This window comes from Paroedura picta, chromosome 16, assembly GCF_049243985.1.
Source record: "Paroedura picta isolate Pp20150507F chromosome 16, Ppicta_v3.0, whole genome shotgun sequence".
NCBI lineage: Eukaryota > Metazoa > Chordata > Lepidosauria > Squamata > Gekkonidae > Paroedura > Paroedura picta.
Window position 1 is genome coordinate 6,692,969 of NC_135384.1, and position 14,908 is coordinate 6,707,876.

At 52.7% G+C, this 14,908-nt stretch overlaps 1 protein-coding gene across 12 annotated transcripts in view; it reads left to right on the plus strand.

The window, feature by feature from the left end:
• LOC143826833 (uncharacterized) overlaps positions 1-13,174 on the plus strand; it is a 56,822-nt gene extending 43,648 nt beyond the window's left edge. For 7 of the 12 annotated variants that reach the window (XM_077315914.1, XM_077315920.1, XM_077315915.1 and 4 more), the window contains 12 exons: positions 186-338; positions 1,038-1,286; positions 1,940-2,152; positions 3,106-3,318; positions 3,736-3,897; positions 4,041-4,169; positions 4,398-4,486; positions 4,697-4,820; positions 5,590-5,798; positions 6,088-6,196; positions 6,460-6,632; positions 7,914-8,181. In XM_077315914.1, the coding sequence (XP_077172029.1) occupies positions 186-338; positions 1,038-1,286; positions 1,940-2,152; positions 3,106-3,318; positions 3,736-3,897; positions 4,041-4,169; positions 4,398-4,486; positions 4,697-4,820; positions 5,590-5,798; positions 6,088-6,196; positions 6,460-6,632; positions 7,914-8,166 (2,076 nt within the window). In that variant the 3' untranslated portion in view covers positions 8,167-8,181. Of the gene's footprint in view, positions 1-185; positions 339-1,037; positions 1,287-1,939; positions 2,153-3,105; positions 3,319-3,735; positions 3,898-4,040; positions 4,170-4,397; positions 4,487-4,696; positions 4,821-5,589; positions 5,799-6,087; positions 6,197-6,459; positions 6,633-7,913; positions 8,182-9,649 lie in introns of those variants that run through there. The other 5 variants (XM_077315919.1, XM_077315922.1, XM_077315923.1 and 2 more) reach the window with 1 other exon arrangement.
• The last annotated feature ends 1,734 nt before the right edge of the window (positions 13,175-14,908 follow it).

Consider the following 14,908-nt stretch of genomic DNA (forward strand, 5'->3'; position numbering starts at 1 on the left):
AACAGGTTTCAGGATTTTGTACTTGCCTGAGATTGGGAGAGCTTGGTCTCTAGGTCTCTTGCTTTAGGATGCTTAGGGCTGATCCTGCGTTGAGCAGGGGGTTGGACTAGATGGCCTGTATGGCCCCTTCCAACTCTATGATTCTAACTCAGACTCCTTTTTCTCTCCCCTCCGCCGAATCTCAGGAACTGCTCCAGGAAGAGACGCGGCAGAAGCTGAACTTTAGCTCACGAGTCCGGCAGCTGGAGGAAGAAAAGGCAGCCCTGCTGGAGCAGCTGGAGGAGGAGGAGGCCGTGAAGGCCAACTTTACCCGGCAGACTCAGGCCTTGCAACAGCAGGTAGGAGGCAAAAAAAACCCCAAAACAGCAGGATGCCACCAGCTCCAAAGCCTCATTCCAGCTGGTGTGCACTGGTGGATTAAATGCTCTAAAGGCATGACACCCGTGGGGCAGGTGAGAGAACAATCTGGTAGAGATTTTGCAGGGCCCTACAGGTTGTTGGACCACTTACTCAAAGAAGGGATGGCTAGGAGAATGGGGAGTTGATGACAGCCAGGAGTGTACAGCAGAGTGTAGAAGAGCCTCCAGGGCCATCTAGTCCTCTGCAGAATGCAGGGAATTCACTGCTACCAGCCACCCACAATGACCCCAATCCCCTCCAGCTTCTTCCTTGAACTCGGAAAGGAGGAAGGTTCCTTAAATGGACAGCGGCGTGCAGTATGGAAACAATGTTTTCCATGTTTGTTTTGCTGCACGCAGAGGGTTGGTGTAGCCAGCCTCCCTTTCTGCCAGAGTTTTTGCTGGCAACGCAGTCAGAATCACAAGAAACGAAAACAAAAACGATCTCTGGGTAAACATGCTAGTGGTGAGGCTTTTTATATTTTAAAAAAAAACTCATCCTGCTTCGTCAGCATAGCAAAGAAATAAAGAGCATCGTAAGGTCACAGCGAGAGGAGATGGACTTAAAAAAAAAAGTGCCTTGAAGTAAAAGCTTCCTGTTTTCACACCTCCTGAGTTGTCATTGGTATGTTTCCCCAGGTGATGGAGACCAAGAAGAAGCTGGAGGAGGATGCGGGAGTCGCCGAGTCTATCGAAGAAGCCCGGCGGCGAGCAGCCAAGGATCTGGAGGCGCTCAACCTGCGCTACGAGGAACGGGTCCAGGCCTGCGACAAGCTGGAGAAAGGACGGACCCGGCTGCAGCAGGAGCTGGACGACGTCACCGTGGCTCTCGACCAGCAGCGCCAGGTGGTGTCGGCGCTCGAGAAGAAGCAGAAGAAATTTGACCAGGTGAGGCTCCCGTCCTTCGGGCGGGCCTGCCCGCTAAGCTCGGGTGGTTTCCTCTCTCCCCGCCATCAGCCCGGAAGGAGGCTTCCCGGATTGATGCCTCTCTGGGCCATTGGTCTAATGGCAAACTTCTGCTTCTCCCTGACTTTTTTTGCTCCTGAAGCCGCCTCTGACCTCCATCTTAAGGCGGAGGTTTCCTCAAAACGAGGGCTGAGACCTAATTGTGGTCTGTTCACTAAGTGCCAATGTTTAAATATGCATATGAGCACTGTGGCTCACCAGATGTCCATGGACTACAATGCCCATGAGCCCCTGATCTAGGAAGTCTAGATGTCTAGCATGATCTCCTCTTGGTATATTATTATTAGTATTACTTTATATCCCCCCCTCACATACACACACACACAAAATTTCAAGGACAGTTTTGGTATCCTACATTATTGATATCTACCTGATTTTCTGGCAGCTCTAATAGCCCAGCCTGATCTTATCAGAGCCCGGATGTGAATCAGAGTCAACCGTGGTCGGTACTTGGACCGTAATTGTAAACCACCTCTGCCCAGCTCTTGCCCTGGAAGCCCTAAAACCACAAGGGTTGCCCATCTAGTCAGTTGCAACTCAACGGCACCCTTTATGTATCCCTGATGTTCTGCTAGATGCTGGCGGAGGAGAAGCTGATCTCTGCCCGCTACGCGGAGGAGAGGGACCGGGCTGAGGCCGATGCTCGCGAGAAGGAGACCAAGGTGCTGTCGTTGAGCCGTGCCCTGGAGGAGGCGCAGGAGATGCGGGACGAACTGGAGAGGCAGAACAAGCAGCTGCGGGCGGAGATGGACGACCTGGTCAGCTCCAAGGATGACGTCGGGAAGAACGTAAGGCCGCCCACAGCCCTGGCTTGGCCGGAGAGGGAAGGTGGAGACGCTGGGAGCTTAGAGCTAAAAAGTGCCAAGAGGTCAAGGCAGTCTCTCCTTTTCAGGAGAGGCGATGGGGTCTGGCACAAACTGGCTTTAAGAGCTCACAGAGTTGCAAGCAAAAATTAAGTATCTACACATTAGGGACTGCGATAAAGGAATACAATTTTTAAAAACTGTCATGGTTTTGGTGGTAGTTTTCATTTAGTTGCCCTTTTTAAAAATATGCTCAGATTCACAGGAGGGTAGCCTCCGGTTTGTGTGTTTGTACCTTCTGGACATCATCCTGATGGGGAACCATCCTTCCAGGTTCCTTATTTTTCATTTTATTTATTTATTTATTGCATTGATTGCCACTGGCTTGCGGTGGTTTACAACAGTAAGCATAACATATAATAAAACCCCCAGATTCCCATAAAATTCCCACCAACTCATAATCCCTTCCCCCAAAAGACTCGATGGACCCTTGGACCTAATGCCTCAGGGAGGAGGGATCCAGCAGATCTTCCTTTTCCCGGCCTCAAACAAATGCCTGGTGGAAGAGCTCCATCTTACAGGCCCTGCAGAACTTTGATAGCTCCGACAGGGCCCGTAGCTCTTCCGGGAGCTCATTCCACCACGCAGGGGCCAGGACCGAAAAGGCCCTGCCCCTGATCAAGGCCAGCACACTTCCCGTGGGCCAGGGATCAACAACCTATTTAGATTTGAACAAAGAGCTCTGCGAGGGGCATAAGGAGTATACACTGGACCTCAGATACACTGGACCCAGACTGCAAATGGCCTTAAAGGTCAATACCAAATACCTATCTACTGGGGTCTTCGTACTTGACACTGTCCCCCAACTCCCATTCCCCCTTACACAAAACTTCGCCCTTCATTCCTTCTTTGCCCTTCTCCCCCCCCCCCCCAATCAGGTGCACGAGCTGGAACGGTCCAAGCGGGCCCTGGAGCAGCAAGTGCAAGAAATGCGGGCCCAGCTGGAGGAGCTGGAAGATGAGCTTCAGGCCACCGAAGACGGGAAGCTCCGCTTGGAGGTCAACATGCAGGCCCTGAAGGCCCAGCACGAACGGGAGCTGCAGAGCCGAGACGACGCCAACGACGACAAGAAGAAGCTGCTGAGCAAGCAGGTGGGGAGGAGGTCGTCGGTGGTGCCGAGCAGGCCCACAAAAGAGGGAGGCGGAAGCCCCAGGTGTTCCGTAGGCTTGGCTGCTGGGAATGGTTTTAAAGTTTGCAGTGGTGGAAGACGACGGCCAGAAGGGGCAGGGCAGCTCAGAGGCTGGAGGTTTGGGGTAAAGCAGGGGTAGTCAACCTGTGGTCTTCCATGGACTACAATTCCCATGAGCCCCTGCCAGTGTTTGCTGGCAGGGGCTCATGGGAATTATAGCCCATGAACCTCTGGAGGACCACAGGTTGACTACCCCTCTGGGGTAAAGGACCGCAAGGTTTATTGTCATGCCGTAGGAGAAAAGGGATTTTTGCATAAAATGAATGGGGTGAGATCAGGGGTCTCCTCTGACCGCCTGCCCCGGCCGTGGCATCCACAGGTGCGGGAGCTGGAGGCCGAACTGGACGCCGAGAGGAAGCAGCGGGCTCAAGCCCTGGCCGCCCGGAAGAAGCTGGAGCTCGACCTGCAAGAAGCCCTGGCTCAGCTGGACACCGCCAACAAGGGACGGGACGAGGCCGGGAAACAGCTGCGCAAGTTGCAGGTGCGTGCGCACGGCACAAGGAAAACCCGTGCCCCAGCGCTGACCTTCCCTTATCCTCAGACCAATGAGGGTGACGACCCAGGAGGGGAAAGGGTGTGGGCCGGTGCTCCTCTTATCTCTCTCTCTCCCATTCCTGGTTCCAGGCCCAGATGAAGGAGCTGTGGCGGGAAGTGGAGGAGGCCCGAGCCGCCCGCGAGGAGATCTTCATCCAGTCCCGGGAGAGCGAGAAGAAGCTGAAGAATCTGGAGGCGGAGCTGCTGCAGCTGCAGGAGGTGAGGGCAAGGATCTTGGGTCCTCCCAGGCTGCCGGCCGAGCCGGGAAGGTTAACGTGGCTCTGGAAAGGTCTGTGGGGGAAGATGGAGGTCCTGGCAACAGCACTCTTGCCCCGTCCTTTCCGCTTTGCATGCCTCCTTGTGGGGAGCAGAAAGCTCCCCTCGGAGCGTGGGGAGCAGGGGCTGAACCTTGAGGCTCCAACCCATCCTCTTCCTCGTCCTCCATAGGAGCTGGCGGCCTCGGAACGAGCCAAGCGGCAGGCTCAGCAGGAACGAGACGACCTGGCCGACGAGCTGGCCAATGGGAACAGCGGCAAGTGAGTGCCCCTGGCTCCCCACCCCCCACCCCCCTCTCATTCAAGCCCGTTTCCCCCACCGCTCTGCTACTCCGTCATTCGGCACTGCCAAGTGCCAGTGGGCTTGAAGTGTCTTCTGGGTATAGTTTAATCTGGATCGTCTTCAGAAATAGCCTTCTGCTTTGTTGCTAACCCTCTGAAACCTCCCCCCCTTCCAAAACTGCTCTGTAGGTCCGCCCTCCTGGATGAAAAACGCCACTTGGAGGCAAGAATCGGGCAGTTGGAAGAGGAGCTCGATGAAGAGCAGAGCAACATGGAGCTCTTGAACGACCGGTACCGCAAGCTGAGCATGCAGGTGAGTGGCCGCTTTTGGAGGCTGCAGTTGTTGTTGTTGTTGTTGTGTATGAGTTTGGCTTTTACTCTACTTTCTCCACGATGGAGACCCCCAAAAGCTCCAAAACAAAGAGGAAATCTCCTGACCCAAACACAAGTCAAGAACGTAAAAAGGTCAAAGCAAGGGGAATGGACTTAAGCCTCCTTGGGTAGAAGATCATTTTAAAACTTAGTACTAATATTTATCACAGTTAAAAACCCAAGGCTTTTAGCACGGCCTCGATAAAACCAGTGCATCCATGCTTCCCAATGCCCCCCCTGGCCGGACGTGTTTTGGCGTTACCGCCTTTATCCTTGGTCAGGCATCAAATTAAAACAGCATGCATAAAATACAAGCAATCCAAGGGTTGTTCTATCCAGTTAGCTCCTGGACATAAAATGATATGATATAAAATGATAGACTCAGGGCACTAAGGACCTTAGTCAATTCTGTGGGCCAGAAGGCTGGATAAAAGGAACCGAGGCCTCTAATGTTTCAAAGGCTGGCCGTGGTCAAGGCAAGTGCTCTTAGTGTCCAGTGAGGGTCCTGTAGAGGCCAGCCTTCCTCCAAAGTATGCTGCAGGTGTTTTAAGCCTTGTTTACGCAGCAGAGCTTCCCAGACGGGGTGGGGATTCGAACCTGGGGCTCCCAGATCCTAGCCCAGCGCCCTCACCACTAAGCTACCCCGGGCGGCTTGCTGACAGTCCTTGAAAACTCCTCCCACCGAACCTCCAAACCGGTCCCTCCTGCAGGTGGAAACGCTCACGACTGAGCTGGCAGCTGAGCGGAGCTTTTCCCAGAAGGCCGAGAACGCCCGGCAGCAGCTGGAGCGCCAGAACAAAGACCTGAGGGCCAAGCTGGGAGAGATGGACTCGTCCGTGAAGTCCAAGTATAAGCTGGCCATCGCCACTTTGGAGTCCAAGGTGGCCCAACTGGAGGAGCAGCTGGAGCAGGAGAGCAGGTAAAAGAACGGGGCCGAGGCAGCGGAGAGGGTGGCAGAAAGCTGTGCTGATTCAAGGTGACCCCTCGTGGGGTTTTCAAGGCAAGCAGGGATCATAAGCAGCCTGCCCCTGGCTCCCTCCGTGTGGCAAGCCTCGACTTTCTTGTTGGTCTCTCATCCAAGTCCTTACAAGGTCCGACCCTGCTTAGCTTCCAAGATCCGGCTAGCCTAGGGTATCCAGGTCAGGGCAGTGTCAGCGGTTGGTGGTTCCTGAACTTGTTATCTTATGTTTCCTGCGGATTTTTTTTAGGGAGAGGATCTTGTCAGGGAAACTTGTGCGACGGGCAGAGAAGAAACTCAAAGAGGTCATCCTACAGGTGGACGAAGAGCGGAGGAACTCAGATCAGTACAAGGACCAGGTATGGTTAAAGACGCACCTGAGCATGCTTGTGGGAATTGTAGTCCGTGGAGACACAGTTCGGCCCACCCCTGTTCTAGATGAAATCTCTGCACAGCCACGACCCCTAAATCCCCAGGAATTTTCCAGAGTGATGGGTGAGAAAACAAGATGGCGGCCATACGTTGACTTTGCTCATGTTGTTTTACATCCGGGGTACTTCAGCTCTCAAGGATCTTTCCCGCGCTCACCTGTGCTTCGCTCTTCCCTCGCTTTGTCTTGCAGGTCGAGAAAAGCCACCTGCGGCTCAAGCAACTGAAGCGGCAACTGGAGGAGGCCGAGGAAGAAGTGTCGCGGGCCAACGCCAGCCGCCGCCGCATGCAGCGTGAGCTCGAGGACGTCACGGAGTCCGCCGAGTCCATGAACCGCGAGGTCACCAGCCTGAGGAACCGCCTCAGGTGTGTAGCTGTGTGTGGGCTGTACTTGGCAGTGGCTGGATTGGAATACAGTACCCCAGTTCTGAAGATCAACGTTCCATCCCTTCTAATCGTTCCGAGACCAAGCTAAAGTGGGGGGGAGATCAAGAAGTGCCTTGAATGTCCTGTTTCTCCTCCCATCTCCCCATCCTTCCAGATTGTGTCTGTCCTTTTCTCTTAGGTGACACTGCCTGTCTTCCAGGGAGTGCACAACAATTCTGTAAGGTACTCTAGGCTGAGAGATGATACCTGTCCCTCTGGCCTTTCAGAGTGTGCTCTTGTGGGCAAGCACATTATCTGAACCCAGAGCTTTCCAATTCATATCCAGTGGCCTTCCCACTGCTTGTCACGGGCTGCAGAAAAAGATTTGCCCATGTTGATTTTCTCTTTTTTGTGCTTGTTCACTGGCTTACGCATAGAGCAGGAAGGTGCATTCCCTTCCACTCCCCCACCCCCACCCCCAAAAGGATGGTTCTTTATAAGCCATCTTTGATCAGCATCTTTAAGCCAGAGACACATTCTAGTAGTTCCCTGAAAAGTAAGGAGATAATTCAATGAAGATGGAAAATGCCTGTAAGGACAAGTACTATACACTTCCCCCCCCAAAAAAAATTTAAGCAAGAAAAATTTGAATCCTCCCCCTCCCTTGCAGAGCCCCCAGATGTCCTGAATTTCCCTCCCTCTGAAGAACCCAAGAATTATTTGTCTGTTGATTTGTGTACTTCATTTCTCCCCAGTGGTGACTCAAGGTGGTTCCCATAATACTTCTCTCTTCAACAACCCAGTGAGGCGGTTTAGGCTGAGAGGCTGTGAATGACTGGCTTAAAGTTTGACGCTCTAAGCCAGGGGTGGCCAAACTGTGACTCTCAAGAGCTCCACAGGCTACAATTCCCATGAGCTAGCAGGGGCTCATGGGAACTGTAGTCCGTGGACCTCTGAAGAGCCACTGTTAGGCCACCCCTACCCTAAGCACTTAGCCACGCAGCCTGCCTGAATCCCGGTTCCTAGGCATCCACGGGGAACGTGGGCATCACAGCTCAGAGCCTGACACTTAACATTTTAGCCCCGCTCCTTCCCCGGTCCTGTCTCCAACCACGTTTTCATCTTGTCTGGAACTTCGACGCCGTTTGCTCTTGGCCTCATGCTGTTTACTGTCCTCCTCCTTTTCCCAGGTCATTCTTTCATATTTTGGCATTTCTTTGTTTCTCTCTCTCTCTCTCTCTCTCTCTCTCGTTACATCCCAACTTTTTCCCGACCCAACAGCAAGTTAGAACGCCGGCAGCGGAAGTACGTTCTCAACCCTCCCCCTCGGCTGTTTTGCATGTGTGTTTGCTGTGCGGTGCCATTTCTAGAAGGCCGGGGGAGGGATGCGTGTTGTGTGTGTGCCGTTGTGGCTTCAACGTCTCCGGTAGAGGAGCGCTGTAGAGAACCCGGCAGGAGCACATCTGCCAGCTTGGCTCTCGGTAGAGCAGGAGCGCTTGTGCCCACGACGGGGTGCCGTGTGCTTCTGCAGTGAGCTTCCGGCTACTCCTGCCGGCTACTTGGCAAGAGTCAAGGCGGTGGCCCGTGCTTGACACCCGTGGCTGCTTCGTTCCTGGTGGACAAGTGCGCTGCTGTAGTGAGTGCGATCGAGAGCCTTTTTTGTCCAAAGACCTTCAAGCTGCTCCGGCCCCAAGGAGGGAGAGGGGGTTCTCTAGGAGCTCCCTTCCCGAGGGGAGGAATGCTCCCGTCTAACCCTGCTCGCTTGCTTGAATCTTGGTGGCGGTGGTGATTTCTAATTCATCTCCCTTTCCAACAGCAATCCGTCTCCCCAAATAGCTCGGGGCACTGAAAGTTCAACATGAGCCCAGTGGTACCGTTAACGACTAGTAAAATTTATTCTGGCAGGAGCTTTTGGGAGAGATCTAGTCTTTGGAAGGTGCCCCCTGACCTTGCTTGCTGCTGCAGACTTCAGAGGGCTGCCTGTTAGGCGTTAGCACTCACAGTGGCTGTGCAGGGCTGGTGGTGGTGGTGGTGGTGGTGGTGGGGATTGTGTCTCGGTGAAAACCCAGGGCCAGGCTGGCTCTGTCTCTCAGAGTATGCACTGAGAAGCTAGGCCCATCAAAGAGAAAGGTTGAGCCAGGCACATTAGTGAGTCGACAGTAGGAGCTTCGTGATCTTTTCTTGCCTAGAGGCGAGAAGGCAGAGCTGAGATGTCTGCCTGGTTTCTCCTAGAACAGCATCCATTCTGGCAGGAAGGGATGAAGCAGGCTTTCTGCAGAGATGCCTGGGGCCACGATGGCCCTTCTGGGATGGATAAACAGACCCACTTCCCAGGGCCCCTCTGGCTGGTGGCGGAGCACGAAGGGCCATTGTTCGCTCCCGCTGGCCGGTGCTTTTGCATGGCTTTCCTGCCCGATCCAGATAGCAAGAGGGCAGCACCCAAGTCCACTAAACCGAGGGACACTTCCTGAGTTTCCCGGCATTGACTTCAGAGCGATCCTGGGTTGTCCGGTCTGTCCGTCACGCCTGGGGTCGGTCGTCCGCTCAGGTCTCTCTGACGCAAAAGCAACTTAGCCAAACGTCGTTCACTTAATCCTGCAGGCGCCAGATTGATATGCTGGCCCTGGTCAAGGCATATTGACCTGATTGGAGGAGTTTCCCAGTCTCGGCGAGAACAAGCTGAGAACCTCAGAGTCTCCCTGTCGTGCAGGGGTAGTCAAACTGCGGCCCTCCAGATGTCCATGGACTACAATTCCCAGGAGCCCCCTGCCAGCATTTGCTGGCAGGGGGCTCCTGGGAATTGTAGTCCATGGACATCTGGAGGGCCGCAGTTTGACTACTCGTGGATGCAGGAGGAGCATCTGCTAGAAAGAGGCTAGTCTGGAGGGGGGGGCACGGGTGCTTGGCAGTCCCTGGAAATGGCTCCCCAAGAGAAACGTTGCCAAAGTCCAGCTGAGAGTTGCTAAGTAAGAACTTCACCTTTTAAGCGGCATTGATTTTGCTCTCCACCCCCACAGGCGTACGCCCCTGAGTTTCACCACCCGAACCGTGCGGCAGGTCTTCCGCTTGGACGGCGTTTCGGACGAGGAGACCGAGGACCCGGAAAGCGATTCCCCTTCTGCGAACCACCAGCCCTCCCAGCCCCCGATTCCCTCTCAGGGGCCGCAGCAGCAGCCGCCCCCCCCTGCTGAGACAGCCCAGACGGAATGAGGAAGGGTGTGTGAGACCCCCTCCCCCCCGGCGGGTGGGGCGGATCTTGGGGTGTAGGGATCTCCCCCCCCAAGTCTTGCGCACTGTCTGAAAGGAATATTTTAGGGGGGGGGCACCCATCCTCCTGCTCCCCTAGCCCCGCCACCAATCCTGGCTCTACTTTTAAGGATCTCCTAGCTAATTCTCGAGTGAGACCTCCTCATATCAGGATGCACTTTAAAATCCGCCGCCCCTGAGGGGTGGAATTGGGATGGGGTAGGGGGGTCAGGATTTTAACTATATCCCTTTTAACAGGAAAAAAAGATGCCCCCCACCCCCCCGACTCAAATAGCCAATATGTCTCCTGCACTTTCCCCCTCCTGCCCTCTTGATCCCCCAGCCCACCCCTCCAGTTCCAGTGGGAACGTAAAGGAACTTCTTCCCAGTCTAAAACGTTTTGCTCCCCGTCCGCTCAAGTCACTCTGTAGGATTCCCATTCTCCTTCCCGTCCCGGCCCTTGTGGGAAAGGGGTGGGGTTGGGGCTGCAGCTGCCTCTAGAATAGCCAAGTCTCTCCTGGCCCCCAGCATGGGATGAGGGGCCTGGGTTGGCCAGGGCCAGGTTGGGAAACTGCTGGAGACGGAGGACCGGAGCCAAGGAGACCAGGCTTCTCGGTGGGGCAGGACGCCATCAAGTCCACCCTCCAAAGCGTCCGATTTCTCCAAAGGAACGGATCCCTCTAGTCTGGAAGAGGAGCTGTAATTCCAGGGGACCCCCACCTGCAGGTTGGCATCCCTCGGTGCCTCTCGGGTCTCTCTTCCCATAAAGGATGTGTGGAAATGATCGTCGCTGGAGGGACGTTTCTTCCAGCAACTTGCGGCCGGCTTCCGTTTCCCGAATCTCCTCCATTCAGAGACTGGACTGGAAACCTTTCATCTCGGTGCGGCATATTCTCTGGGCCCCCACCGTCCCTACATATCGTTGCCAGCTGTCAAGAGCACTTTGATCTGCCTCCTGTCCCGCCCCTTCTCCTTCTTCTCACGCGCTGGGTCGTTAGTTTTGACCAGGGGTAGTCGAACTGCGGCCCTCCAGGTGTCCGTGGGCTACAATTCCAGGGGCTCATGGGAATTGTAGTCCACGGACATCTGGAGGGCCGCAGTTTTGACTACCCCTGGTTTTGACTGTAGTCAGGAAGCTAGGATTTGCAAACCCCGTAACCGGTGAGCCCTACCCAACTACCTCCTGGATTGCTGCCTTGGGGGTGACCGTATCATGCATGGATTCTCAAAGGCTCTGCGTTCTCTTCCTGAAAAGCGCAGCAGGCCTCAAGAATTGCAGGCGCACGTTCTGAAAACGCCCCGGCTGCATCTGCAAAAGCGTCCAATGGCCGTTGCTTCTGCTGCTCTTTGCTCGTGGCCCCCTCTCCATCGTATAGCACCTTACAGGGGGGCGGGAATACCCCTAAGTTTTGCAAACATGCAAATGTTAGGATGCATGCAAAGTAAGGATAATTGCTGAGATCAGCACAGGTTTTTCAATTGCCTTTGCGCAGAATTTGGAAAGGAGAAGAGTAGCACCAGGTGCGAAGAGTTTGGACGATCTTTGGCCTCCTTCCTCCTCCTCCTCTCGTTCCTCAGTGGGACTATGGTAGCTGGTGGGGCCCTCAAATCCCGTTAGCCAGATTCTCCAAACGCTTCACTCTGTCCTCGTGCTGCATGCGGAACAATCCCCGTCTTCACCTGTCCTAGAAGTAACATGTTTTGTTTACCCACAAGCTCAGCACCACTTGGCAAGTGACCCTTGCCCACAGGTATTCTCCCCAGGTGCAAAAAGGCATATGTGAAATGGTGCAAGCATCTAGTCTTAACTGCGCTTCTTTGGGAACTGCTCGCGCATAGAGAAAATAACCCCCACACACTGTGCGAAGCAGCCCTGACAAGCCAGAGGCAATCTTGAAGGCCCTGATGATCCAGGGGTCCATTTACCTCTCTAGCTTTGGAGCCCTGCCTTGAAGAAGTCAACGTGGCAACCCCGTAGCCTGTTATAGCAAAATGGCTTTGGGGTATCCCGAGGTGAAGAAATCAACAAATACTTGGCACGAGGCCATTCAACGTGTTTTCACGTGCATTATCTCAGTCAGCTTCCGGTAAACATTCATTTTCATTCTGCCTTTCTTCCGAGGTGCTCATTGCATACCTGCTTCTTGTCCTCTTAACACCCCGTCAGGCTGAGAGGAGAAGGTTCCTCGTGGTCACTGAATGAGCTGCTTGGCTGAGGCTGATGCTCTGATCACTGTTCCACACTAGCTCTTCTGTACAGGAAGCATCTTTGTAAGCTGGTCTTCAGCAGCAGGTAGGTAGGAAGGCCCCAACCTGGATGGCCAAGGGTCTTCTTCTCGGCCTCTTCTTCTAGCCTCTTCTTCTCGGATCTCAGATGCTAAGCAGAGCTGGGCCCGGTTAGGACTCAGAAGGCCGCCAAGGAAGCGCAGAGTCCTCACGCAGAGTCAGATAATGAGGACAAAGCAGCTCTGTTCATCTCTCTCAGCCTCACCCACCTCACAGGGTGTCTATTGTGGGGAGAGGAAAGGAAAGGTGAATGTAAGCCACTTCGAGACTCCTTTGGGTAGAGAAAAGCGGCATAGAAGAACCAACTCTTCTTCTCTCATCCTGAAAACCCTATGTCAGTGATACCCAAACGATGGCCAGCTTCAGGCTGGCAGGGAATCGTGGGAATTGTACTTCGTGGACATCCGGAGAGGTACAGTTCGGCCACCCCTCTGCTATGTGATTGCTACAAATTAGCTCCAACTTGATGGCCTTTTCTGCCATCGGGTAGTAAAGAACAAAATTCCAACCCCAGTACTCATTTGACGTAGTCCCTCTTTGTTGCTTAGAGGGCAAGGTTTGCAAATCCTACCAATGACTCTTGGAAAGAGATCCAGATTTACGGTCTTCTGGCTCCAGGGAGTGGATCTGGGGGTGGTTCTGCCTTCTCTCCTTGTTAATTTTTTTTTTTGCATGGTGGTTTCTTGTCTTAATTTGTGTTAATCCTATTATTATTATTATTGTGTTATTTGTTTCTAACAAATATTTTCTTTTGAGCGATTTTATTTTCCCCCTCAAACCCAGTGGGTTTGTAATTTTTTTTTAAAAAAAAATCTGTGTCCTCCAGTTTGTTTGGGTTTCTCCCCCCCCTCCCCTTGCTGGCTTGCATCTGTTTGGAATTTCTTATCCTGATGTGAAGGGCCATAGCAATTATCCTGTTCCTTTTTTGTTAAAAAAGAGAAGAAAAAAAAGAAGAAAAAGATGCTTTTTAAGAAAAAGTATGTCTTCTATTAAAAGCTCATCTCAGATAACCTGATGGCTGATTTTCAAGATTATTTTGGCTTCGGTGACCGAGTTAAACAGTGTCCTATATCATCCACGCTGAAAATCTAAGACTCCCAGCTGATATTGGGGGCAATTATTCATTCATCAGAAGGCATGCCTCTAGAGTAGGGGTAGTCAACCTGTGGTCCTCCAGATGTCCATGGACTACAATTCCCATGAGCCCCTGCCAGCGTTTGCTGGCAGGGGCTCATGGGAATTGTAGTCCATGGACATCTGGAGGACCACAGTTTGACTACCCCTGCTCTAGACCCGTAAAAACAACCCTGCCACCTCCTTTATTGTGCTTTTGGATCAATTGCTAGATAAGCAAGGGACACAATGGGGGGGGGTTCTTTTCACTTGTCTTTTTATAAAGGTGTTTACTTTAGTCGAAGGTGATTTTCTTTTGCATTCGATTCTGTCCTGGTCATCCAGCTGTTCCAGGGCTGTAATGCGAGATCTGTTGTGGACTCAGTCTGGCCCAAAGGGGTCCTCTCCTCCCCCACAGCTCTCTCCCAGGTCCCAGAATGTTTGATCTCAAGACCAAAAATTCTTGATGACTCTTTCTCTTCCGATTTGCCACCTTTTAACCTGGCCAGTTAGGGACAAGACCAGCCTTTCACAGCAGCACTGGGGCCAAATCAGAGCAGGGAGGATTTTTCTTTTAAGGTTGGGGGTAAATACCCGAGTCTTATATAGGGAGTCAGGGATCAGCAGTGGGAACAATACTATTATGTTTCAGTGTTTCAAATTATCAAGATGGATTTCCTTCCAAGCCAGTTACACTAGTCAATACAAATTATAATCCCAGGACAAAGTGTGCAATTTCAGCGGTTTCTGATTAGCCTGGATTCCTTTTGCTGGCTTGTTGCCTACGCTGGAGGGATTGGCTCTCCCACCGTCTTGGTTTGGCCTGAAACCACAACCCAACGCTCAACCTATTCTTTCTCTCCCCCCACCCCACCCCACGGCAGCCCAAGGGATTTTGTTGATATCCCAGCCTATAGCAGCGACGAAACACATCCTGGCCCAAATCAAGCTTTGATTGGCAGTGCTGCCAAAATTCTTTTGGGAATCCCACTCATGAGGTCACACACGTATACACCACACACACACACACACACACACAAAACCCTTCCATTTACTGAAAGAGGGCTGGTTTTCTGCAAGTAAATCAGAGTGGCTTCTCTTGATTTTTGACACAATATAATCGTCCTGCCCAGACTTGCAGGACACATGGATTTAGAATTAATACTCCTTTCTGCGATACAAAACAAGGCAACAAAGCTCAGGTAGCAAACGCGCAAATATAACAGGAAGCTCTGAGCTCTTCAACGACTGGTTCTTGCTTGCAAAACTCTGGTGCTGCATTAAGTCCTGCTGCTCACATCCCACACTGGTTCAGGATTCTCTCATCCGTCTCTCTTTCAAAGGGATCAAGATCCAACAGGCAGTGCCCTAACCAGACTACAGTCTGCAGCTTGAAATAAACGGCCTTTATGAAACGCAACAAAGCCCAGGAGGCCTTTCCAAACTCCCCAGCTGCTAAATTCCATGTACTGATACTGCTCCTTCTTGTTTAGCCCAGGATTGCATGAAACTCTTGGGTTTCTTGAAGGCCCTGGAAGGACTTCCCAAATGGTGGGAGTTAATTTTTTAATCTATATTAATTTTTAAAACATTTATTGGGTGATATGATCATATGTGGTCATGTTGACCCG